We start from the raw sequence: 25923 nt of genomic DNA, 5'->3' as shown, positions 1-25923 counted from the left end.
TCACACATCGCTACCAAGCACTTATCTGCAGTATCTCACACACACACACACACACACACACACACACATATAGGGCTGGGCTATATCATACCGTTCACGGTAATACCGGTGTAATTTTGGGCAACGATAGGAAAATGAAATATCGTGATAGAATATGGGTAAAACGCGCATGCGCAGTGCCTATGTTTACATACGCACATGGCGGCGACACAGAATGAGAAGAGCGAAAGTGGAGCATTACGGCTATATTAGGCAGGCGCCTCGCGGAGTGATACGTACTGTGCTTCAACATAATATTACTGTATTGTGTGTGTATAACCTCTTTTTAAGTTTAGTGGATATTATACATTGTTATGCTCAGGATATGTCGGCCAATTTCCACTGGAAATGCCTTTTGGTTAAACTGTCAGCAAGGAATTTGCATTGTTACATTTTTATATAACTTTAATGCACATAAAAACAGCTGCTTGTTTAAGTGAAAATACATTGATGGTTTTTTTGCACTAATAAAGTCGTGGAGTTGTAAAGTATTTTGTCTAGTGTCAGTTATATCGTCAGTTATATCGTTATCGCAAATTTTCAAATGTATATCGTGATAAATATTTTTGGTCATATCGCCCTGCTCCACACACACACACACACACACACACACACACACACACACACACACACCAAGTTACTTTTGCACAATACTCAGCATTTTGCACATATCCATTGCACTGTCTTGTCTTGTTTATTTTTGCAATTTTTTGCACATTGCACTGTACATTTCAAGCATGTACAGTGGGGTTGCTTGGAGACGAGTACCACACAGTTCCAATGAGCATACATTCCAAAATATGCAAACTAGCCCCATACATTATGATGACATATGTTCAGGGTATGAACATTCTATGCTGAAAGCTTATAAATATACAACTATTGAACTTGTTTTCAGTTGAACTTTTGCATAGCACAGAAGATTTTCACTGCGATCAAATTAGGTTCAAAGATGTTCAAACGCTTTTTTCTCAGAAAGGTAAGTTTGACGAGACTTGTAGCACATTTCTCTGTATATTTTCTTACAGTAAATAAGCATTTTGAAGCTTTTAATGGAGCTTCATAGATGATTTTTGTAAAAACTGAATTTTGAACCAAATGAAGTATTTTGTATTTCATACCATAAACTTTAAAACTCAAATTGAGGCATGAATAAATTGTTTTTAATTTATTTAAACATATTCATATCGGTCCACTTCATGAGTCGATAGCTCACTAAATTGATAAATAATCTAAAATAATACCAAATTTTCTAACTGGACACTTTTCATGTAGAGCCTCCCTTGGAATGTTTGTTTTATGCCATTACTGATGTTGGTTTTCTTCTTTCTAAACAGAGATCAAAAAACCAAAACGTGGCAGAGAAGGAAATTCCTTCTACGTCTCAACAGAGGTAAAGAAATGTGACTCTTTAATCCAATGTTGCCGGAGATATTTATAGCAGTGGTTTAGTGTGAGCTGTTTTATTTCCCTTTTATTGTTGTTTTTCTTCCGCCTTGTGTGTTTATATCGTTTTTACTACTTCTAGTTTTGTCTATTATTTATATCGATTCAGAGATTAGTTGAAAATATAGAGTGTAAATGTACAAAATACATGATTTTGTTCATTTTGGTATTTCATAACAGTTATTATTTTTTATTTGCAATATCCAGGATGCGCTCCTTGTTAAAAATTTCCACTTTGAAAAATAACATTTACACTTTTGTCCTCGATCAGCGTCCCGGATGCTTCTGTTGCTGCCACAACACCTAACCATGAAAATGGTATAAAGAAGAAGAAGAAAATAAAATGGAGACACTTCTTCTGCTGTTTCTCGGTTTGCTTTTACAGAAGACATATGAAATGCATATTTTCCTTAAAATGTATTTGTTAATTTTAAGTGACTTTTCTTTTTTAATAACATTATGTTTGTTCGTTCTCTACAGGAAACTGACAGCGATACAGAGGCAGAGACCCCCACTGTAAAGCCACAGAAAAAGTCCCGCTGGTCTATTTTCAAATTCTGGAAGGTATGTTTTATGGAAAGAGTCACTATCATCAAGCATTTATTCATCACAATGAAATGGGAGCAATTAAGAGCAATGAAGCACACAGCTATGTCCTGTCTTTTGGTTTCTTTCTACAGAGAAGAAACCAGGTTGCTCCAGAAACAACAGGGGAACCTGATAAAAAGAGTGACAAGTAAGGGAAACTTTAATCTTCTCACTTTAAAGAAAAAATCTTTTGGGATCCTTCTGGTTGCAGATTTGATACTTAATCTTCTATATATTTGTATATTTTTGCAGATTAAAGAACATGCAGCAGGACTGTACACCTGCCGAGGCAGCACCACCAAAAGAAGACTGCCTAGAAACAAAAGGTCGAGAACTGGTTGCTTCAGAAACAACAGGGGAACCTGATAAAAAGAGTGACAAGTAAGGGAAACTTTAATCTTCTCACTTTAAAGAAAAAATCTTTTGGGATCCTTCTGGTTGCAGATTTGATACTTAATCTTCTATATATTTGTATATTTTTGCAGATTAAAGAACCTGCAGCAGGACTGTACACCTGCCGAGGCAGCACCACCAAAAGAAGACTGCCTAGAAACAAAAGGTCGAGAACTGGTTGCTCCAGAAACAACAGGGGAACCTGATAAAAAGAGTGACAAGTAAGGGAAACTTTAATCTTCTCACTTTAAAGAAAAATTCTTTTGGGATCCTTCTGGTTGCAGATTTGATACTTAATCTTCTATATATTTGTATATTTTTGCAGATTAAAGAACATGCAGCAGGACTGTACACCTGCCGAGGCAGCACCACCAAAAGAAGACTGCCTAGAAACAAAAGGTCGAGAACTGGTTGCTCCAGAAACAACAGGGGAACCTGATAAAAAGAGTGACAAGTAAGGGAAACTTTAATCTTCTCACTTTAAAGAAAAATTCTTTTGGGATCCTTCTGGTTGCAGATTTGATACTTAATCTTCTATATATTTGTATATTTTTGCAGATTAAAGAACCTGCAGCAGGACTGTACACTTGCTGAGGCAGCACCACCAAAAGAAGACTGCCTAGAAACAAAAGGTCGAGAACTGGTTGCTCCAGAAACAACAGGGGAACCTGATAAAAAGAGTGACAAGTAAGGGAAACTTTAATCTTCTCACTTTAAAGAAAAATTCTTTTGGGATCCTTCTGGTTGCAGATTTGATACTTAATCTTCTATATATTTGTATATTTTTGCAGATTAAAGAACCTGCAGCAGGACTGTACACTTGCTGAGGCAGCACCACCAAAAGAAGACTGCCTAGAAACAAAAGGCCAAGAACTGGACATCAAGCCTCCACTGAACAGTTCAGAGGACCTAGTACAGGTCATAACTACAGACAATCCCAGGTAAGTGCTTTTAATATTTTGGCCGATTGCTGATCACAATAAGAATTAGATGTTTGAATGCTTTTCTCCAGAGAGACAATGTTTGTTTGTTGTCCTGTTGTGCTTGCTATGCATCCCTGACTCCTTTCTTCTTTCTGCATGCAGCAGCACCCATAAGGAATGTGGTGAAAGTTCCAACCAGGTTAGAAACACCACTGAACATAGTGAGCCATCAGACCTGAGTTGGGACACTTTGCTTATGGAGTTTCTGGCACAAGAGGATGGATTGGAGCAGGTGTTTGACATGTAAGAGAAAAACGTCCTCCAAAATGTTTAAACTTCAAAGCTCATGCATACATGCACATACACTGCTTAGCTTCTTGACATCTTTCCTAATTGTGTGTTTGTGTTTTTACCTTTTTGCAATAGTTTAGGGAAAAATTTGAAGGATAGAAAAAAAAAGAAAAATAAAGTTCAGACTGTGGACCGCTTCGGGTGAGTACACGTGGTGCACGAGGACCAAAGCTCTCTTTGTCAAAGTGGAAATGAGTTATTTTACACTGATAGTGTAAACTTTGTGTATGTGTGGCAGGTTTCCAAACATTGTAAACAGCTGCTACATGAACTCCTGCCTGCAGAGCCTCTTCAACAATGAGGAGTTCATTAGAGATGTCAGCCGTCAGGAGACTTTGTGGAGAGCAGTCCCAGAAGCTCGGCTCTTAAGGTGCGCTACGTCAACCTTCTACTTTCTTCAGAAACCTGAAGAACAAAGATATCTAACACCAGAAATGTCTGTTTACCCTTTCCTTTTTACAGAAGGCTCATGAACATCAGGAACTGTCATGAATCAAGAGATTATGACCTTAAAAAACGCCGCCTAATGTCTTTTAAGAAGGCATTCAGCCAACAGGTTCCTGAATACGAAGGCAGTGCACAGAAAGTGCGTCAGCTATTTGGACATTTTGTTTTTTGCTTTACCTTCTAATGTTTATGTTCTAAATCTCCTCTGTGTTTTTCTTTCAGGACGCTCATGAATTCCTAACCTTTTTCCTCAATGAGGTGAAAAGCCTCTCACCTCACCTGAAGAGGGAAGCAGCTCTCCTGGGCCGAAGTTATACCTGCCCAGTAGAAGACCATCATGTTTTCAAAATGGAAAACATGAGGACATGCAAGAGGTAAGCCAGTCTTTCAGAAACACAGGGCTGATTGCAACATTTTCATATACCTCTTTTCCACCTACTTGATCGTTACTTTAACTATGTTACTCCTTAAATGTGTAGCTGCGGTCACCAGTCATCACAACAGGAGGAATTTACAAGCTTGTCCCTTGACCTGGTTCCAGAGGGGTCTGTTGAGGACATGTTAGGGACATACTTGAAGGTAAGATCACAAATTCCAGTAGAGATGTAGTATCACTGATCTTGTGTGTGTGCATAGGTTGTGATTTTTTTTTTCTACCATAAAGCCTGTTTTCTCTTTGCCGTTGTTTAGGAACAAAAAATCGAATTTACCTGTGACTGTGGAGGGACGACCTCGGAAGTGAAGCAGTCTTTTGATACACTGCCAAGGTGAGTAAGGTCACATCAGAATTGATCGACTGACCTGATTTCCAAACTGTGGCGCACTAAACATCAGAGTTTTTAAGACAACACTTGAGCAGTCATTTTCTCCCATCTTCGGTTTGTGTTTGACACTCATTCTTCTTATTTTGTACCTTGGGTTTTTTTTTTCTTTTCTGCCAGAGTTCTCATCTTTCACCTGAAGAGGTTTGGCTTTACAAAAACCCACAAGCTTCAGAAGGTGAATGACCCCATCAGGCTGCAGAGGGACTTGGTGGTGTCATCCAAACAGGTAAAAACAGACTGCAGAACATCTCAGAGAATCAGCTTAATTATCGCACTGATGTGAGACTTTATGAAACTGATCTTTGGATTTGTTCCTTCTCAGGGTGATGGCCGTTATGAACTCATAAGCATCATTAGTCACTATGGAGGCACAGAATCAGGTAAAACAACTGACTTGTTACAAACAGAAAATGCTACTTTTGAGTGAAGGACTCACACACAAAAGCTTTTGATGTTTTAAGAAGCACTAAGTCCAAACCACTGTTTGCTTGAATCAGTTGACTTTTAGAAGTTGGATTCATTTGTCTTAATGTGATCTTAGGACACTACATCTGTCATTCTGTGCATCCTGAGGAGAGCCCACAGTCTACATCAGATCATTGGCTCACCTATAATGATGCACGGGTGCTCCACACAACTGGATCGGCAGTTTTTGAGGAACAGCAGCAGTCTGCCTACATCCTGTTTTACAAGAGAAACGTAAGAAGACACAGCAGCTGAGAGAATTTTGAAATGTCCTATTACCTTGTTAATCATTTTTCTCTTCATTCTAAAACAGGGTGTGGAAGCAAGTTAGAGCCATCATCGTGCTGAGAAGGAACAACCGTCGTCTCAGACCGCTGGTAAGTATTGCCCTTAGGAGGAAGGGTCCTCCCAGAGAGCCTGGTTCCTCCCAAGATTTCTTCCTCCAGGAGGGAGTTTTTTCTTGCCACCGTCGCCCCACATTCACCGGTCATTCACTAGTAGTGCACCACTACTAGAGATAGTCAGGACCAGTGTTTGGCTTGCTCTCTGGGAACAACAAATAAATTAATAATAAAATAAAATAAAGATATTATTGTCACGGGCTGAAAGCAGGGACTCAAGCGCAGAGCAGGTTGATGTCTCAAAACACAATTTATTTACACACCCGTGCAATAATATATACAGTGACGGGAAATTCAGGGTTCCAGGGGATTAGGGGAAGGCTCTCTCTCTCTCACGCTCGCTCACGTCCTCACACACGTTCGTACCGCGGGGAGGTCACAGGTCCGGGAAGATAAGCTGGAACAGGGAAAGGGAGATATCACTCACAAATCACGAAGGCATAAAGGTGTAAGACCACGGGAGCTGGAAAGGTAGACTAACGTCAGTAGCGCAATCATCCCGCGATGAGAGGATCTGTGACCCAGCCTCAAATAGAAGACGGATAATCAGCTGATCGCCAACAGCTGTGAGAGCCAAGGGCGGGAGCCAGCTGTGAGCTCCGCCCAGGCAGAGAGATAGGGGGAGAAAGAGGAAAAAAAACACAAGTGTAGCCTTGTGAGGCCGGCTGGGCAGGCACGGGGACCATGACAATTATTTACTTATTTATTTATTTTTTATTAAAATTAACGTAACAACAAAAACAAAAATAACTAATAAAAACTAATTAACTAAGTATTCAACTGTGTTTTGTGAAATTTGTAATGAGTCTCAGTTAAGTTGATGTCACAGAAGTTTCTGAATCAACCATTTAGATTGTTCAACAAACAGATTTACTCAGGTAAAGATGGTAAGCTGGAGCACTGGTACCCTTCTAGTTCAGTTTAAGTTTTTAGACAAATATTCCCTCATTCAGTTGCAGTTTCTGCTTACATTATACATTATTTAGCTGCAAATGTTTAGCTGCAAGTAGCAAAGTCCAAAAGTGACAACATTTCCACTGCACTCTCTCCAGAAATGGCATATAGAACTTTTGATCAAATTAGACATTTATCCTTGAAAAATCCATGAAAATCTTTAATTGTACCTTTTATAACATTGTGGTGGGGCGTGGTCTGCGGTGCCGTGCAGGGAGGGCGGACGCACCTGCACGGCATCCTTAATCACGCCCGCCTAGTTAAAAACACGGGGACTCAGGGGTTTGGGGATTGTTGTGGTGAGATGTAAATAAAGATGGCTCCGAATGATACTCCGTGGTCCCGCCGTGCCTTATTCTCGCCACATTGGTGCCGAAACCCAGGAGGCAGCACGGCGGGTCCGTATCGGAGCCAGGGAATGGAGGAGCTGGCCCAGATGGTGGCCGAAATGGTGGCCGCCCAGCGGGAGCAGGCGGCGGCGGAGGGAGTAGTAGTGACGGAGGAGTCGCGCGATGGGCTGCTCCAGCGGGGAGCGACGGCAGTGACGGATGGACCGCGCAAGGAGCTGGAGGTCCCCGTGCCAGGGGAGCCTGCTCGAGTGGAACTGGCGAGCGAGGCGTGTGCCACGCTTGAGATCGCCGTGCTCACCAGATCGGCCTCACCACCACCAGAGGCCAGTACACGCCACACCTCTGCCCAGCCACCTGTGAGCTGGGGCTCACGACTGTGCCGGCCGCGCCGGGTGCACACGCCACGCGTCCGACTTCCGAACCAGCTTGGCCTGCACCGCTGGATTCGCGGGCGGCCACCTGAACTCGCACCTCCCCGTCGCTTGGCCGGGGCCTGGGGGCGCCAGCTGTCCGGGCTGATTCCCTCTCCCACTGGCGGTGGGGGAGTAGGTTCGGCCGGATGGCTCCCCAGCCTCAATCAGGCGATGGGGGTATGTGGTGGGGCGTGGTCTGCGGTGCCGTGCAGGGAGGGTGGACGCACCTGCACGGCATCCTTAATCACGCCCGCCTAGTTAAAAACACGGGGACTCGGGGGTTTGGGGATTGTTGTGGTGAGATGTAAATAAAGATGGCTCCGAATGATACTCCGTGGTCCCGCCGTGCCTTATTCTCGCCACAAACATTTTAACAAGTTACTGTCTCCTGCTGCATGTTTCTTGTTTTGGCTTAACTTCATCAGCTCAAAAAACACACCGTGCTGTGGTTTACTGAAAGAACTCATGTACAGGACACACTGAAAGCAGGTTTACAACGTTTAATTAACAAAGTCAAGATCAGTTAACAACAGCTGAACGAAAGATTTACTTTTTCTCGTCGATAAAATGGTCAGATGAGGTCCATGCCAATGTGCTCAAATGGTACCTCCATTAAGGGCAGTAAGGGCATAAAGGCACTTTTGGAATGGCCAGCTGGTTCACCAGCTGACACCACTGGACGCACAACATCAGCGCACATCCAAACAGATTCTTGGCCAGTAAAATCGGTCAATTTTTGGGTCCAGAGTCTTATCTTATTCCAGGTGACCAGCCATCGAGTTGTAACGAGCCACCTAAAAAAATCATTTCTCAGTGGCTCTTCTGCGACCAACAAGTAGATGTGTTCTTCCATTTTACAAGTGTCACGACACGCTCAACATGGTCTGTCGTTACAAAATGTGGAAATGTCAGGGCGCACTATTTGACTATCAGCTCTCATCATTTGATCAAAGGGCGAATTGCATAGTGCCATTATCTTCTGTGTAGCGAATTGCTGGAACCGGCAAGCTGAACGCGGCCCAAACGCCACGTGTCCCTATTGGCTGTGTGTGCAGCCCAGCATACTGCCCTATTGAGCTACCAAACCCCAACCAATCAGTTTTGAGATTTAAGGGGTATGCTAGCCGCCAGCTAACCGCAGCCGTTACTCTATGCATTTCCCCCCGATCTTTCATTTCCACCAGTACTATGGGGTATTTGTGAATATCCATGACTGAGCCGGACAGGTCGCCAGCTGGTCTTTGGCCAGGGTGATGGCAGTTTCGAGGTTCACCGGCTAGTGATAGCAGACTCACTTCACTGTCCTGGCCGGTAGCCCCCCCCCACAAATTTCTCTAGCACTACCATTTTCAGCAATCCAGCCTTTCTAAGTGTGGGGCCAGGCTGCAGCCACCTGGTTTAGGCAGAGGACTGGTCCTCCAGCCCCATTTGCCCCATGAAAGTTGCTGTGATGGTCTTCTGGAGAGACTGATGGCAGCCACTTGCAACAACCGGAGGGCACGTTCCTTCCCTGGCCACCAACACACATAATGTCACATAAACAGAAGCAGAAACTGCTGGTAAGTCATCAAATACACTCATGGCTGAACACCAACACAACTGAGTGAAGTAAAACATTAACTTACGGTCTTATGAACGCACACACTGTCCGTTGTTTGGCTGCCGTTTGTCTCTGAACTAAAGTTGCGGACATGCACCCCGATGGTGCATTCAGGGGGCATAGGAAATCCCATACACAACCCTAACCCTTTTGTACAATAGGTGCAATTACTAGTAGGCTGAAGGGTTGCGCTAGGGGCCATCTGTAGAGATGTAGGGTCAACAACCTGTCTGTGAACGTGGACAAAACAAAAGAGATGATTGTTGACTTCAGGAGAGCACAGAGAGCTCACTTCCCACTTAACATCACTGGATCCTCTTTGGAGGTCGTCAAGAGCACCAAATTCCTTGATGTCCACCTGGCGGAGAACCTTTTCTGGTCCCTTAACCCAAGCTCCATAACTAAGGAGGCCCAACAGCATCTCTACTTCTTGCGGAAGCTGAGGAAAGCCCATCTCTCACCATCCATTCTCACCACCTTCTACAGAGGGATTATCGAGAGCGTCCTGAGCAGCTGCATCACTATCTAGTATGGTAACTGCACCGTATCAGATCGCAGTACCCTACAACTAATAGTGAGAGCAGCTGAGAAGATCATTGGAGCCCCTCTCCCCTCCATCATGGACACTTTTAGCACCCGCTCCATCCGCAAAGCCACCAGCATTATGGAGGACCTCACACACTCTTCACCCTGCTGCCTTCTCGAAAGAGGTACCAGCAAGCCGTCAGACTCCTGAACACTCAGTGACTGGACTGATACACACACACACACACCTTCACACATCGCTACCAAGCACTTATCTGCAGTATCTCACACACACACACACACACACACACACACACATATAGGGCTGGGCTATATCATACCGTTCACGGTAATACCGGTGTAATTTTGGGCAACGATAGGAAAATGAAATATCGTGATAGAATATGGGTAAAACGCGCATGCGCAGTGCCTATGTTTACATACGCACATGGCGGCGACACAGAATGAGAAGAGCGAAAGTGGAGCATTACGGCTATATTAGGCAGGCGCCTCGCGGAGTGATACGTACTGTGCTTCAACATAATATTACTGTATTGTGTGTGTATAACCTCTTTTTAAGTTTAGTGGATATTATACATTGTTATGCTCAGGATATGTCGGCCAATTTCCACTGGAAATGCCTTTTGGTTAAACTGTCAGCAAGGAATTTGCATTGTTACATTTTTATATAACTTTAATGCACATAAAAACAGCTGCTTGTTTAAGTGAAAATACATTGATGGTTTTTTTGCACTAATAAAGTCGTGGAGTTGTAAAGTATTTTGTCTAGTGTCAGTTATATCGTCAGTTATATCGTTATCGCAAATTTTCAAATGTATATCGTGATAAATATTTTTGGTCATATCGCCCTGCTCCACACACACACACACACACACACACACACACACACACACACACACACACACACACACACACCAAGTTACTTTTGCACAATACTCAGCATTTTGCACATATCCATTGCACTGTCTTGTCTTGTTTATTTTTGCAATTTTTTGCACATTGCACTGTACATTTCAAGCATGTACAGTGGGGTTGCTTGGAGACGAGTACCACACAGTTCCAATGAGCATACATTCCAAAATATGCAAACTAGCCCCATACATTATGATGACATATGTTCAGGGTATGAACATTCTATGCTGAAAGCTTATAAATATACAACTATTGAACTTGTTTTCAGTTGAACTTTTGCATAGCACAGAAGATTTTCACTGCGATCAAATTAGGTTCAAAGATGTTCAAACGCTTTTTTCTCAGAAAGGTAAGTTTGACGAGACTTGTAGCACATTTCTCTGTATATTTTCTTACAGTAAATAAGCATTTTGAAGCTTTTAATGGAGCTTCATAGATGATTTTTGTAAAAACTGAATTTTGAACCAAATGAAGTATTTTGTATTTCATACCATAAACTTTAAAACTCAAATTGAGGCATGAATAAATTGTTTTTAATTTATTTAAACATATTCATATCGGTCCACTTCATGAGTCGATAGCTCACTAAATTGATAAATAATCTAAAATAATACCAAATTTTCTAACTGGACACTTTTCATGTAGAGCCTCCCTTGGAATGTTTGTTTTATGCCATTACTGATGTTGGTTTTCTTCTTTCTAAACAGAGATCAAAAAACCAAAACGTGGCAGAGAAGGAAATTCCTTCTACGTCTCAACAGAGGTAAAGAAATGTGACTCTTTAATCCAATGTTGCCGGAGATATTTATAGCAGTGGTTTAGTGTGAGCTGTTTTATTTCCCTTTTATTGTTGTTTTTCTTCCGCCTTGTGTGTTTATATCGTTTTTACTACTTCTAGTTTTGTCTATTATTTATATCGATTCAGAGATTAGTTGAAAATATAGAGTGTAAATGTACAAAATACATGATTTTGTTCATTTTGGTATTTCATAACAGTTATTATTTTTTATTTGCAATATCCAGGATGCGCTCCTTGTTAAAAATTTCCACTTTGAAAAATAACATTTACACTTTTGTCCTCGATCAGCGTCCCGGATGCTTCTGTTGCTGCCACAACACCTAACCATGAAAATGGTATAAAGAAGAAGAAGAAAATAAAATGGAGACACTTCTTCTGCTGTTTCTCGGTTTGCTTTTACAGAAGACATATGAAATGCATATTTTCCTTAAAATGTATTTGTTAATTTTAAGTGACTTTTCTTTTTTAATAACATTATGTTTGTTCGTTCTCTACAGGAAACTGACAGCGATACAGAGGCAGAGACCCCCACTGTAAAGCCACAGAAAAAGTCCCGCTGGTCTATTTTCAAATTCTGGAAGGTATGTTTTATGGAAAGAGTCACTATCATCAAGCATTTATTCATCACAATGAAATGGGAGCAATTAAGAGCAATGAAGCACACAGCTATGTCCTGTCTTTTGGTTTCTTTCTACAGAGAAGAAACCAGGTTGCTCCAGAAACAACAGGGGAACCTGATAAAAAGAGTGACAAGTAAGGGAAACTTTAATCTTCTCACTTTAAAGAAAAAATCTTTTGGGATCCTTCTGGTTGCAGATTTGATACTTAATCTTCTATATATTTGTATATTTTTGCAGATTAAAGAACATGCAGCAGGACTGTACACCTGCCGAGGCAGCACCACCAAAAGAAGACTGCCTAGAAACAAAAGGTCGAGAACTGGTTGCTTCAGAAACAACAGGGGAACCTGATAAAAAGAGTGACAAGTAAGGGAAACTTTAATCTTCTCACTTTAAAGAAAAAATCTTTTGGGATCCTTCTGGTTGCAGATTTGATACTTAATCTTCTATATATTTGTATATTTTTGCAGATTAAAGAACATGCAGCAGGACTGTACACCTGCCGAGGCAGCACCACCAAAAGAAGACTGCCTAGAAACAAAAGGTCGAGAACTGGTTGCTTCAGAAACAACAGGGGAACCTGATAAAAAGAGTGACAAGTAAGGGAAACTTTAATCTTCTCACTTTAAAGAAAAAATCTTTTGGGATCCTTCTGGTTGCAGATTTGATACTTAATCTTCTATATATTTGTATATTTTTGCAGATTAAAGAACCTGCAGCAGGACTGTACACCTGCCGAGGCAGCACCACCAAAAGAAGACTGCCTAGAAACAAAAGGTCGAGAACTGGTTGCTCCAGAAACAACAGGGGAACCTGATAAAAAGAGTGACAAGTAAGGGAAACTTTAATCTTCTCACTTTAAAGAAAAAATCTTTTGGGATCCTTCTGGTTGCAGATTTGATACTTAATCTTCTATATATTTGTATATTTTTGCAGATTAAAGAACATGCAGCAGGACTGTACACCTGCCGAGGCAGCACCACCAAAAGAAGACTGCCTAGAAACAAAAGGTCGAGAACTGGTTGCTCCAGAAACAACAGGGGAACCTGATAAAAAGAGTGACAAGTAAGGGAAACTTTAATCTTCTCACTTTAAAGAAAAATTCTTTTGGGATCCTTCTGGTTGCAGATTTGATACTTAATCTTCTATATATTTGTATATTTTTGCAGATTAAAGAACATGCAGCAGGACTGTACTCCTGCCGAGGCAGCACCACCAAAAGAAGACTGCCTAGAAACAAAAGGTCGAGAACTGGTTGCTCCAGAAACAACAGGGGAACCTGATAAAAAGAGTGACAAGTAAGGGAAACTTTAATCTTCTCACTTTAAAGAAAAATTCTTTTGGGATCCTTCTGGTTGCAGATTTGATACTTAATCTTCTATATATTTGTATATTTTTGCAGATTAAAGAACCTGCAGCAGGACTGTACACTTGCTGAGGCAGCACCACCAAAAGAAGACTGCCTAGAAACAAAAGGCCAAGAACTGGACATCAAGCCTCCACTGAACAGTTCAGAGGACCTAGTACAGGTCATAACTACAGACAATCCCAGGTAAGTGCTTTTAATATTTTGGCCGATTGCTGATCACAATAAGAATTAGATGTTTGAATGCTTTTCTCCAGAGAGACAATGTTTGTTTGTTGTCCTGTTGTGCTTGCTATGCATCCCTGACTCCTTTCTTCTTTCTGCATGCAGCAGCACCCATAAGGAATGTGGTGAAAGTTCCAACCAGGTTAGAAACACCACTGAACATAGTGAGCCATCAGACCTGAGTTGGGACACTTTGCTTATGGAGTTTCTGGCACAAGAGGATGGATTGGAGCAGGTGTTTGACATGTAAGAGAAAAACGTCCTCCAAAATGTTTAAACTTCAAAGCTCATGCATACATGCACATACACTGCTTAGCTTCTTGACATCTTTCCTAATTGTGTGTTTGTGTTTTTACCTTTTTGCAATAGTTTAGGGAAAAATTTGAAGGATAGAAAAAAAAAGAAAAATAAAGTTCAGACTGTGGACCGCTTCGGGTGAGTACACGTGGTGCACGAGGACCAAAGCTCTCTTTGTCAAAGTGGAAATGAGTTATTTTACACTGATAGTGTAAACTTTGTGTATGTGTGGCAGGTTTCCAAACATTGTAAACAGCTGCTACATGAACTCCTGCCTGCAGAGCCTCTTCAACAATGAGGAGTTCATTAGAGATGTCAGCCGTCAGGAGACTTTGTGGAGAGCAGTCCCAGAAGCTCGGCTCTTAAGGTGCGCTACGTCAACCTTCTACTTTCTTCAGAAACCTGAAGAACAAAGATATCTAACACCAGAAATGTCTGTTTACCCTTTCCTTTTTACAGAAGGCTCATGAACATCAGGAACTGTCATCAATCAAGAGATTATGACCTTAAAAAACGCCGCCTAATGTCTTTTAAGAAGGCATTCAGCCAACAGGTTCCTGAATACGAAGGCAGTGCACAGAAAGTGCGTCAGCTATTTGGACATTTTGTTTTTTGCTTTACCTTCTAATGTTTATGTTCTAAATCTCCTCTGTGTTTTTCTTTCAGGACGCTCATGAATTCCTAACCTTTTTCCTCAATGAGGTGAAAAGCCTCTCACCTCACCTGAAGAGGGAAGCAGCTCTCCTGGGCCGAAGTTATACCTGCCCAGTAGAAGACCATCATGTTTTCAAAATGGAAAACATGAGGACATGCAAGAGGTAAGCCAGTCTTTCAGAAACACAGGGCTGATTGCAACATTTTCATATACCTCTTTTCCACCTACTTGATCGTTACTTTAACTACGTTACTCCTTAAATGTGTAGCTGCAGTCACCAGTCATCACAACAGGAGGAATTTACAAGCTTGTCCCTTGACCTGGTTCCAGAGGGGTCTGTTGAGGACATGTTAGGGACATACTTGAAGGTAAGATCACAAATTCCAGTAGAGATGTAGTATCACTGATCTTGTGTGTGCGCATAGGTTGTGATTTTTTTTTCTACCATAAAGCCTGTTTTCTCTTTGCCGTTGTTTAGGAACAAAAAATCGAATTTACCTGTGACTGTGGAGGGACGACCTCGGAAGTGAAGCAGTCTTTTGATACACTGCCAAGGTGAGTAAGGTCACATCAGAATTGATCGACTGACCTGATTTCCAAACTGTGGCGCACTAAACATCAGAGTTTTTAAGACAACACTTGAGCAGTCATTTTCTCCCATCTTCGGTTTGTGTTTGACACTCATTCTTCTTATTTTGTACCTTGGGTTTTTTTTTCTTTTCTGCCAGAGTTCTCATCTTTCACCTGAAGAGGTTTGGCTTTACAAAAACCCACAAGCTTCAGAAGGTGAATGACCCCGTCAGGCTGCAGAGGGACTTGGTGGTGTCATCCAAACAGGTAAAAACAGACTGCAGAACATCTCAGAGAATCAGCTTAATTATCGCACTGATGTGAGACTTTATGAAACTGATCTTTGGATTTGTTCCTTCTCAGGGTGATGGCCGTTATGAACTCATAAGCATCATTAGTCACTATGGAGGCACAGAATCAGGTAAAACAACTGACTTGTTACAAACAGAAAATGCTACTTTTGAGTGAAGGACTCACACACAAAAGCTTTTGATGTTTTAAGAAGCACTAAGTCCAAACCACTGTTTGCTTGAATCAGTTGACTTTTAGAAGTTGGATTCATTTGTCTTAATGTGATCTTAGGACACTACATCTGTCATTCTGTGCATCCTGAGGAGAGCCCACAGTCTACATCAGATCATTGGCTCACCTATAATGATGCACGGGTGCTCCACACAACTGGATCGGCAGTTTTTGAGGAACAGCAGCAGTCTGCCTACATCCTGTTTTACAAGAGAAACGTAAGAAGACACAGCAGCTGAGAGAATTTTGAAATGTCCTATTACCTTGTTAATCATTTTTCTCTTCATTCTAAAACAGGGTGTGGAAGCAAGTTAGAGCCATCATCGTGCTGAGAAGGAACAACCGTCGTCTCAGACCGCTGGTAAGTATTGCCCTTAGGAGGAAGGGTCCTCCCAGAGAGCCTGGTTCCTCCCAAGATTTCTTCCTCCAGGAGGGAGTTTTTTCTTGCCACCGTCGCCCCACATTCACCGGTCATTCACTAGTAGTGCACCACTACTAGAGATAGTCAGGACCAGTGTTTGGCTTGCTCTCTGGGAACAACAAATAAATTAATAATAAAATAAAATAAAGATATTATTGTCACGGGCTGAAAGCAGGGACTCAAGCGCAGAGCAGGTTGATGTCTCAAAACACAATTTATTTACACACCCGTGCAATAATATATACAGTGACGGGAAATTCAGGGTTCCAGGGGATTAGGGGAAGGCTCTCTCTCTCTCACGCTCGCTCACGTCCTCACACACGTTCGTACCGCAGGGAGGTCACAGGTCCGGGAAGATAAGCTGGAACAGGGAAAGGGAGATATCACTCACAAATCACGAAGGCATAAAGGTGTAAGACCACGGGAGCTGGAAAGGTAGACTAACGTCAGTAGCGCAATCATCCCGCGATGAGAGGATCTGTGACCCAGCCTCAAATAGAAGACGGATAATCAGCTGATCGCCAACAGCTGTGAGAGCCAAGGGCGGGAGCCAGCTGTGAGCTCCGCCCAGGCAGAGAGATAGGGGGAGAAAGAGGAAAAAAAACACAAGTGTAGCCTTGTGAGGCCGGCTGGGCAGGCACGGGGACCATGACAATTATTTACTTATTTATTTATTTTTTATTAAAATTAACGTAACAACAAAAACAAAAATAACTAATAAAAACTAATTAACTAAGTATTCAACTGTGTTTTGTGAAATTTGTAATGAGTCTCAGTTAAGTTGATGTCACAGAAGTTTCTGAATCAACCATTTAGATTGTTCAACAAACAGATTTACTCAGGTAAAGATGGTAAGCTGGAGCACTGGTACCCTTCTAGTTCAGTTTAAGTTTTTAGACAAATATTCCCTCATTCAGTTGCAGTTTCTGCTTACATTATACATTATTTAGCTGCAAATGTTTAGCTGCAAGTAGCAAAGTCCAAAAGTGACAACATTTCCACTGCACTCTCTCCAGAAATGGCATATAGAACTTTTGATCAAATTAGACATTTATCCTTGAAAAATCCATGAAAATCTTTAATTGTACCTTTTATAACATTGTGGTGGGGCGTGGTCTGCGGTGCCGTGCAGGGAGGGCGGACGCACCTGCACGGCATCCTTAATCACGCCCGCCTAGTTAAAAACACGGGGACTCAGGGGTTTGGGGATTGTTGTGGTGAGATGTAAATAAAGATGGCTCCGAATGATACTCCGTGGTCCCGCCGTGCCTTATTCTCGCCACATTGGTGCCGAAACCCAGGAGGCAGCACGGCGGGTCCGTATCGGAGCCAGGGAATGGAGGAGCTGGCCCAGATGGTGGCCGAAATGGTGGCCGCCCAGCGGGAGCAGGCGGCGGCGGAGGGAGTAGTAGTGACGGAGGAGTCGCGCGATGGGCTGCTCCAGCGGGGAGCGACGGCAGTGACGGATGGACCGCGCAAGGAGCTGGAGGTCCCCGTGCCAGGGGAGCCTGCTCGAGTGGAACTGGCGAGCGAGGCGTGTGCCACGCTTGAGATCGCCGTGCTCACCAGATCGGCCTCACCACCACCAGAGGCCAGTACACGCCACACCTCTGCCCAGCCACCTGTGAGCTGGGGCTCACGACTGTGCCGGCCGCGCCGGGTGCACACGCCACGCGTCCGACTTCCGAACCAGCTTGGCCTGCACCGCTGGATTCGCGGGCGGCCACCTGAACTCGCACCTCCCCGTCGCTTGGCCGGGGCCTGGGGGCGCCAGCTGTCCGGGCTGATTCCCTCTCCCACTGGCGGTGGGGGAGTAGGTTCGGCCGGATGGCTCCCCAGCCTCAATCAGGCGATGGGGGTATGTGGTGGGGCGTGGTCTGCGGTGCCGTGCAGGGAGGGTGGACGCACCTGCACGGCATCCTTAATCACGCCCGCCTAGTTAAAAACACGGGGACTCGGGGGTTTGGGGATTGTTGTGGTGAGATGTAAATAAAGATGGCTCCGAATGATACTCCGTGGTCCCGCCGTGCCTTATTCTCGCCACAAACATTTTAACAAGTTACTGTCTCCTGCTGCATGTTTCTTGTTTTGGCTTAACTTCATCAGCTCAAAAAACACACCGTGCTGTGGTTTACTGAAAGAACTCATGTACAGGACACACTGAAAGCAGGTTTACAACGTTTAATTAACAAAGTCAAGATCAGTTAACAACAGCTGAACGAAAGATTTACTTTTTCTCGTCGATAAAATGGTCAGATGAGGTCCATGCCAATGTGCTCAAATGGTACCTCCATTAAGGAGAGTAAGGGCATAAAGGCACTTTTGGAATGGCCAGCTGGTTCACCAGCTGACACCACTGGACGCACAACATCAGCGCACATCCAAACAGATTCTTGGCCAGTAAAATCGGTCAATTTTTGGGTCCAGAGTCTTATCTTATTCCAGGTGACCAGCCATCGAGTTGTAACGAGCCACCTAAAAAAATCATTTCTCAGTGGCTCTTCTGCGACCAACAAGTAGATGTGTTCTTCCATTTTACAAGTGTCACGACACGCTCAACATGGTCTGTCGTTACAAAATGTGGAAATGTCAGGGCGCACTATTTGACTATCAGCTCTCATCATTTGATCAAAGGGCGAATTGCATAGTGCCATTATCTTCTGTGTAGCAAATTGCTGGAACCGGCAAGCTGAACGTGGCCCAAACGCCACGTGTCCCTATTGGCTGTGTGTGCAGCCCAGCATACTGCCCTATTGAGCTACCAAACCCCAACCAATCAGTTTTGAGATTTAAGGGGTATGCTAGCCGCCAGCTAACCGCAGCCGTTACTCTATGCATTTCCCCCCGATCTTTCATTTCCACCAGTACTATGGGGTATTTGTGAATATCCATGACTGAGCCGGACAGGTCGCCAGCTGGTCTTTGGCCAGGGTGATGGCAGTTTCGAGGTTCACCGGCTAGTGATAGCAGACTCACTTCACTGTCCTGGCCGGTAGCCCCCCCCCACAAATTTCTCTAGCACTACCATTTTCAGCAATCCAGCCTTTCTAAGTGTGGGGCCAGGCTGCAGCCACCTGGTTTAGGCAGAGGACTGGTCCTCCAGCCCCATTTGCCCCATGAAAGTTGCTGTGATGGTCTTCTGGAGAGACTGATGGCAGCCACTTGCAACAACCGGAGGGCACGTTCCTTCCCTGGCCACCAACACACATAATGTCACATAAACAGAAGCAGAAACTGCTGGTAAGTCATCAAATACACTCATGGCTGAACACCAACACAACTGAGTGAAGTAAAACATTAACTTACGGTCTTATGAACGCACACACTGTCCGTTGTTTGGCTGCCGTTTGTCTCTGAACTAAAGTTGCGGACATGCACCCCGATGGTGCATTCAGGGGGCATAGGAAATCCCATACACAACCCTAACCCTTTTGTACAATAGGTGCAATTACTAGTAGGCTGAAGGGTTGCGCTAGGGGCCATCTGTAGAGATGTAGGGTCAACAACCTGTCTGTGAACGTGGACAAAACAAAAGAGATGATTGTTGACTTCAGGAGAGCACAGAGAGCTCACTTCCCACTTAACATCACTGGATCCTCTTTGGAGGTCGTCAAGAGCACCAAATTCCTTGATGTCCACCTGGCGGAGAACCTTTTCTGGTCCCTTAACCCAAGCTCCATAACTAAGGAGGCCCAACAGCATCTCTACTTCTTGCGGAAGCTGAGGAAAGCCCATCTCTCACCATCCATTCTCACCACCTTCTACAGAGGGATTATCGAGAGCGTCCTGAGCAGCTGCATCACTATCTAGTATGGTAACTGCACCGTATCAGATCGCAGTACCCTACAACTAATAGTGAGAGCAGCTGAGAAGATCATTGGAGCCCCTCTCCCCTCCATCATGGACACTTTTAGCACCCGCTCCATCCGCAAAGCCACCAGCATTATGGAGGACCTCACACACTCTTCACCCTGCTGCCTTCTCGAAAGAGGTACCAGCAAGCCGTCAGACTCCTGAACACTCAGTGACTGGACTGATACACACACACACACACCTTCACACATCGCTACCAAGCACTTATCTGCAGTATCTCACACACACACACACACACACACACACACACATATAGGGCTGGGCTATATCATACCGTTCACGGTAATACCGGTGTAATTTTGGGCAACGATAGGAAAATGAAATATCGTGATAGAATATGGGTAAAACGCGCATGCGCAGTGCCTATGTTTACATACGCACATGGCGGCGACACAGAATGAGAAGAGCGAAAGTGGAGCATTACGGCTATATTAGGCAGGCGCCTCGCGGAGTGATACGTACTGTGCTTCAACATAATATTACTGTATTGTGTGTGTATAACCTCTTTTTAAGTTTAGTGGATATTATACATTGTTATGCTCAGGATATGTCGGCCAATTTCCACTGGAAATGCCTTTTGGTTAAACTGTCAGCAAGGAATTTGCATTGTTACATTTTTATATAACTTTAATGCACATAAAAACAGCTGCTTGTTTAAGTGAAAATACATTGATGGTTTTTTTGCACTAATAAAGTCGTGGAGTTGTAAAGTATTTTGTCTAGTGTCAGTTATATCGTCAGTTATATCGTTATCGCAAATTTTCAAATGTATATCGTGATAAATATTTTTGGTCATATCGCCCTGCTCCACACACACACACACACACACACACACACACACACACACACACACACACACACACACCAAGTTACTTTTGCACAATACTCAGCATTTTGCACATATCCATTGCACTGTCTTGTCTTGTTTATTTTTGCAATTTTTTGCACATTGCACTGTACATTTCAAGCATGTACAGTGGGGTTGCTTGGAGACGAGTACCACACAGTTCCAATGAGCATACATTCCAAAATATGCAAACTAGCCCCATACATTATGATGACATATGTTCAGGGTATGAACATTCTATGCTGAAAGCTTATAAATATACAACTATTGAACTTGTTTTCAGTTGAACTTTTGCATAGCACAGAAGATTTTCACTGCGATCAAATTAGGTTCAAAGATGTTCAAACGCTTTTTTCTCAGAAAGGTAAGTTTGACGAGACTTGTAGCACATTTCTCTGTATATTTTCTTACAGTAAATAAGCATTTTGAAGCTTTTAATGGAGCTTCATAGATGATTTTTGTAAAAACTGAATTTTGAACCAAATGAAGTATTTTGTATTTCATACCATAAACTTTAAAACTCAAATTGAGGCATGAATAAATTGTTTTTAATTTATTTAAACATATTCATATCGGTCCACTTCATGAGTCGATAGCTCACTAAATTGATAAATAATCTAAAATAATACCAAATTTTCTAACTGGACACTTTTCATGTAGAGCCTCCCTTGGAATGTTTGTTTTATGCCATTACTGATGTTGGTTTTCTTCTTTCTAAACAGAGATCAAAAAACCAAAACGTGGCAGAGAAGGAAATTCCTTCTACGTCTCAACAGAGGTAAAGAAATGTGACTCTTTAATCCAATGTTGCCGGAGATATTTATAGCAGTGGTTTAGTGTGAGCTGTTTTATTTCCCTTTTATTGTTGTTTTTCTTCCGCCTTGTGTGTTTATATCGTTTTTACTACTTCTAGTTTTGTCTATTATTTATATCGATTCAGAGATTAGTTGAAAATATAGAGTGTAAATGTACAAAATACATGATTTTGTTCATTTTGGTATTTCATAACAGTTATTATTTTTTATTTGCAATATCCAGGATGCGCTCCTTGTTAAAAATTTCCACTTTGAAAAATAACATTTACACTTTTGTCCTCGATCAGCGTCCCGGATGCTTCTGTTGCTGCCACAACACCTAACCATGAAAATGGTATAAAGAAGAAGAAGAAAATAAAATGGAGACACTTCTTCTGCTGTTTCTCGGTTTGCTTTTACAGAAGACATATGAAATGCATATTTTCCTTAAAATGTATTTGTTAATTTTAAGTGACTTTTCTTTTTTAATAACATTATGTTTGTTCGTTCTCTACAGGAAACTGACAGCGATACAGAGGCAGAGACCCCCACTGTAAAGCCACAGAAAAAGTCCCGCTGGTCTATTTTCAAATTCTGGAAGGTATGTTTTATGGAAAGAGTCACTATCATCAAGCATTTATTCATCACAATGAAATGGGAGCAATTAAGAGCAATGAAGCACACAGCTATGTCCTGTCTTTTGGTTTCTTTCTACAGAGAAGAAACCAGGTTGCTCCAGAAACAACAGGGGAACCTGATAAAAAGAGTGACAAGTAAGGGAAACTTTAATCTTCTCACTTTAAAGAAAAAATCTTTTGGGATCCTTCTGGTTGCAGATTTGATACTTAATCTTCTATATATTTGTATATTTTTGCAGATTAAAGAACATGCAGCAGGACTGTACACCTGCCGAGGCAGCACCACCAAAAGAAGACTGCCTAGAAACAAAAGGTCGAGAACTGGTTGCTTCAGAAACAACAGGGGAACCTGATAAAAAGAGTGACAAGTAAGGGAAACTTTAATCTTCTCACTTTAAAGAAAAAATCTTTTGGGATCCTTCTGGTTGCAGATTTGATACTTAATCTTCTATATATTTGTATATTTTTGCAGATTAAAGAACCTGCAGCAGGACTGTACACCTGCCGAGGCAGCACCACCAAAAGAAGACTGCCTAGAAACAAAAGGTCGAGAACTGGTTGCTCCAGAAACAACAGGGGAACCTGATAAAAAGAGTGACAAGTAAGGGAAACTTTAATCTTCTCACTTTAAAGAAAAATTCTTTTGGGATCCTTCTGGTTGCAGATTTGATACTTAATCTTCTATATATTTGTATATTTTTGCAGATTAAAGAACATGCAGCAGGACTGTACACCTGCCGAGGCAGCACCACCAAAAGAAGACTGCCTAGAAACAAAAGGTCGAGAACTGGTTGCTCCAGAAACAACAGGGGAACCTGATAAAAAGAGTGACAAGTAAGGGAAACTTTAATCTTCTCACTTTAAAGAAAAATTCTTTTGGGATCCTTCTGGTTGCAGATTTGATACTTAATCTTCTATATATTTGTATATTTTTGCAGATTAAAGAACATGCAGCAGGACTGTACACCTGCCGAGGCAGCACCACCAAAAGAAGACTGCCTAGAAACAAAAGGTCGAGAACTGGTTGCTCCAGAAACAACAGGGGAACCTGATAAAAAGAGTGACAAGTAAGGGAAACTTTAATCTTCTCACTTTAAAGAAAAATTCTTTTGGGATGCTTCTGGTTGCAGATTTGATACTTAATCTTCTATATATTTGTATATTTTTGCAGATTAAAGAACCTGCAGCAGGACTGTACACCTGCTGAGGCAGCACCACCAAAAGAAGACTGCCTAGAAACAAAAGGCCAAGAACTGGACATCAAGCCTCCACTGAACAGTTCAGAGGACCTAGTACAGGTCATAACTACAGACAATCCCAGGTAAGTGCTTTTAATATTTTGGCCAATTGCTGATCACAATAAGAATTAGATGTTTGAATGCTTTTCTCCAGAGAGACAATGTTTGTTTGTTGTCCTGTTGTGCTTGCTATGCATCCCTGACTCCTTTCTTCTTTCTGCATGCAGCAGCACCCATAAGGAATGTGGTGAAAGTTCCAACCAGGTTAGAAACACCACTGAACATAGTGAGCCATCAGACCTGAGTTGGGACACTTTGCTTATGGAGTTTCTGGCACAAGAGGATGGATTGGAGCAGGTGTTTGACATGTAAGAGAAAAACGTCCTCCAAAATGTTTAAACTTCAAAGCTCATGCATACATGCACATACACTGCTTAGCTTCTTGACATCTTTCCTAATTGTGTGTTTGTGTTTTTACCTTTTTGCAATAGTTTAGGGAAAAATTTGAAGGATAGAAAAAAAAAGAAAAATAAAGTTCAGACTGTGGACCGCTTCGGGTGAGTACACGTGGTGCACGAGGACCAAAGCTCTCTTTGTCAAAGTGGAAATGAGTTATTTTACACTGATAGTGTAAACTTTGTGTATGTGTGGCAGGTTTCCAAACATTGTAAACAGCTGCTACATGAACTCCTGCCTGCAGAGCCTCTTCAACAATGAGGAGTTCATTAGAGATGTCAGCCGTCAGGAGACTTTGTGGAGAGCAGTCCCAGAAGCTCGGCTCTTAAGGTGCGCTACGTCAACCTTCTACTTTCTTCAGAAACCTGAAGAACAAAGATATCTAACACCAGAAATGTCTGTTTACCCTTTCCTTTTTACAGAAGGCTCATGAACATCAGGAACTGTCATCAATCAAGAGATTATGACCTTAAAAAACGCCGCCTAATGTCTTTTAAGAAGGCATTCAGCCAACAGGTTCCTGAATACGAAGGCAGTGCACAGAAAGTGCGTCAGCTATTTGGACATTTTGTTTTTTGCTTTACCTTCTAATGTTTATGTTCTAAATCTCCTCTGTGTTTTTCTTTCAGGACGCTCATGAATTCCTAACCTTTTTCCTCAATGAGGTGAAAAGCCTCTCACCTCACCTGAAGAGGGAAGCAGCTCTCCTGGGCCGAAGTTATACCTGCCCAGTAGAAGACCATCATGTTTTCAAAATGGAAAACATGAGGACATGCAAGAGGTAAGCCAGTCTTTCAGAAACACAGGGCTGATTGCAACATTTTCATATACCTCTTTTCCACCTACTTGATCGTTACTTTAACTACGTTACTCCTTAAATGTGTAGCTGCAGTCACCAGTCATCACAACAGGAGGAATTTACAAGCTTGTCCCTTGACCTGGTTCCAGAGGGGTCTGTTGAGGACATGTTAGGGACATACTTGAAGGTAAGATCACAAATTCCAGTAGAGATGTAGTATCACTGATCTTGTGTGTGCGCATAGGTTGTGATTTTTTTTTCTACCATAAAGCCTGTTTTCTCTTTGCCGTTGTTTAGGAACAAAAAATCGAATTTACCTGTGACTGTGGAGGGACGACCTCGGAAGTGAAGCAGTCTTTTGATACACTGCCAAGGTGAGTAAGGTCACATCAGAATTGATCGACTGACCTGATTTCCAAACTGTGGCGCACTAAACATCAGAGTTTTTAAGACAACACTTGAGCAGTCATTTTCTCCCATCTTCGGTTTGTGTTTGACACTCATTCTTCTTATTTTGTACCTTGGGTTTTTTTTTTCTTTTCTGCCAGAGTTCTCATCTTTCACCTGAAGAGGTTTGGCTTTACAAAAACCCACAAGCTTCAGAAGGTGAATGACCCCGTCAGGCTGCAGAGGGACTTGGTGGTGTCATCCAAACAGGTAAAAACAGACTGCAGAACATCTCAGAGAATCAGCTTAATTATCGCACTGATGTGAGACTTTATGAAACTGATCTTTGGATTTGTTCCTTCTCAGGGTGATGGCCGTTATGAACTCATAAGCATCATTAGTCACTATGGAGGCACAGAATCAGGTAAAACAACTGACTTGTTACAAACAGAAAATGCTACTTTTGAGTGAAGGACTCACACACAAAAGCTTTTGATGTTTTAAGAAGCACTAAGTCCAAACCACTGTTTGCTTGAATCAGTTGACTTTTAGAAGTTGGATTCATTTGTCTTAATGTGATCTTAGGACACTACATCTGTCATTCTGTGCATCCTGAGGAGAGCCCACAGTCTACATCAGATCATTGGCTCACCTATAATGATGCACGGGTGCTCCACACAACTGGATCGGCAGTTTTTGAGGAACAGCAGCAGTCTGCCTACATCCTGTTTTACAAGAGAAACGTAAGAAGACACAGCAGCTGA

At 42.5% G+C, this 25923-nt stretch overlaps 3 protein-coding genes across 3 annotated transcripts; all 3 read left to right on the top strand.

The window, feature by feature from the left end:
* The first annotated feature begins 652 nt into the window (after positions 1-652).
* On the top strand, positions 653-5731 carry LOC147312732 (ubiquitin carboxyl-terminal hydrolase 46-like). Its single transcript, XM_086264325.1, has 16 exons — positions 653-1018; positions 1377-1432; positions 1757-1856; positions 1966-2049; positions 2166-2221; positions 3258-3407; positions 3552-3692; positions 3816-3881; positions 3979-4110; positions 4203-4326; positions 4410-4561; positions 4667-4766; positions 4878-4954; positions 5129-5237; positions 5334-5391; positions 5553-5731. The coding sequence occupies exons 1-16, from the start codon at positions 992-994 to the stop codon at positions 5729-5731; spliced, it is 1611 nt and encodes a 536-aa protein (XP_086120451.1). The 5' UTR covers positions 653-991.
* A 4874-nt stretch (positions 5732-10605) lies between these two features.
* LOC147312731 (ubiquitin carboxyl-terminal hydrolase 46-like) lies at positions 10606-15945 on the top strand. Its single transcript, XM_086264323.1, has 16 exons — positions 10606-11001; positions 11360-11415; positions 11740-11839; positions 11949-12032; positions 12149-12204; positions 13474-13623; positions 13768-13908; positions 14032-14097; positions 14195-14326; positions 14419-14542; positions 14626-14777; positions 14883-14982; positions 15093-15169; positions 15343-15451; positions 15548-15605; positions 15767-15945. Exons 1-16 carry the CDS (start codon positions 10975-10977, stop codon positions 15943-15945), a joined length of 1611 nt encoding a protein of 536 aa, XP_086120449.1. The 5' UTR covers positions 10606-10974.
* A 4881-nt stretch (positions 15946-20826) lies between these two features.
* On the top strand, positions 20827-25923 carry LOC147312730 (ubiquitin carboxyl-terminal hydrolase 46-like). Its single transcript, XM_086264322.1, has 16 exons — positions 20827-21211; positions 21570-21625; positions 21950-22049; positions 22159-22242; positions 22359-22414; positions 23451-23600; positions 23745-23885; positions 24009-24074; positions 24172-24303; positions 24396-24519; positions 24603-24754; positions 24860-24959; positions 25070-25146; positions 25321-25429; positions 25526-25583; positions 25745-25923. The coding sequence occupies exons 1-16, from the start codon at positions 21185-21187 to the stop codon at positions 25921-25923; spliced, it is 1611 nt and encodes a 536-aa protein (XP_086120448.1). The 5' UTR covers positions 20827-21184.

The sequence above is a fragment of the Aulonocara sp. 'chitande type north' Nkhata Bay genome, linkage group LG15, assembly GCF_057382095.1.
Source record: "Aulonocara sp. 'chitande type north' Nkhata Bay isolate Kocher_YH1m ecotype deep benthic linkage group LG15, A_spYH_male_GT1.1, whole genome shotgun sequence".
NCBI lineage: Eukaryota > Metazoa > Chordata > Actinopteri > Cichliformes > Cichlidae > Aulonocara > Aulonocara sp. 'chitande type north' Nkhata Bay.
Note: the sequence above shows the minus strand (reverse complement) of the source record. Positions and strands in the feature narration are given on the sequence as shown.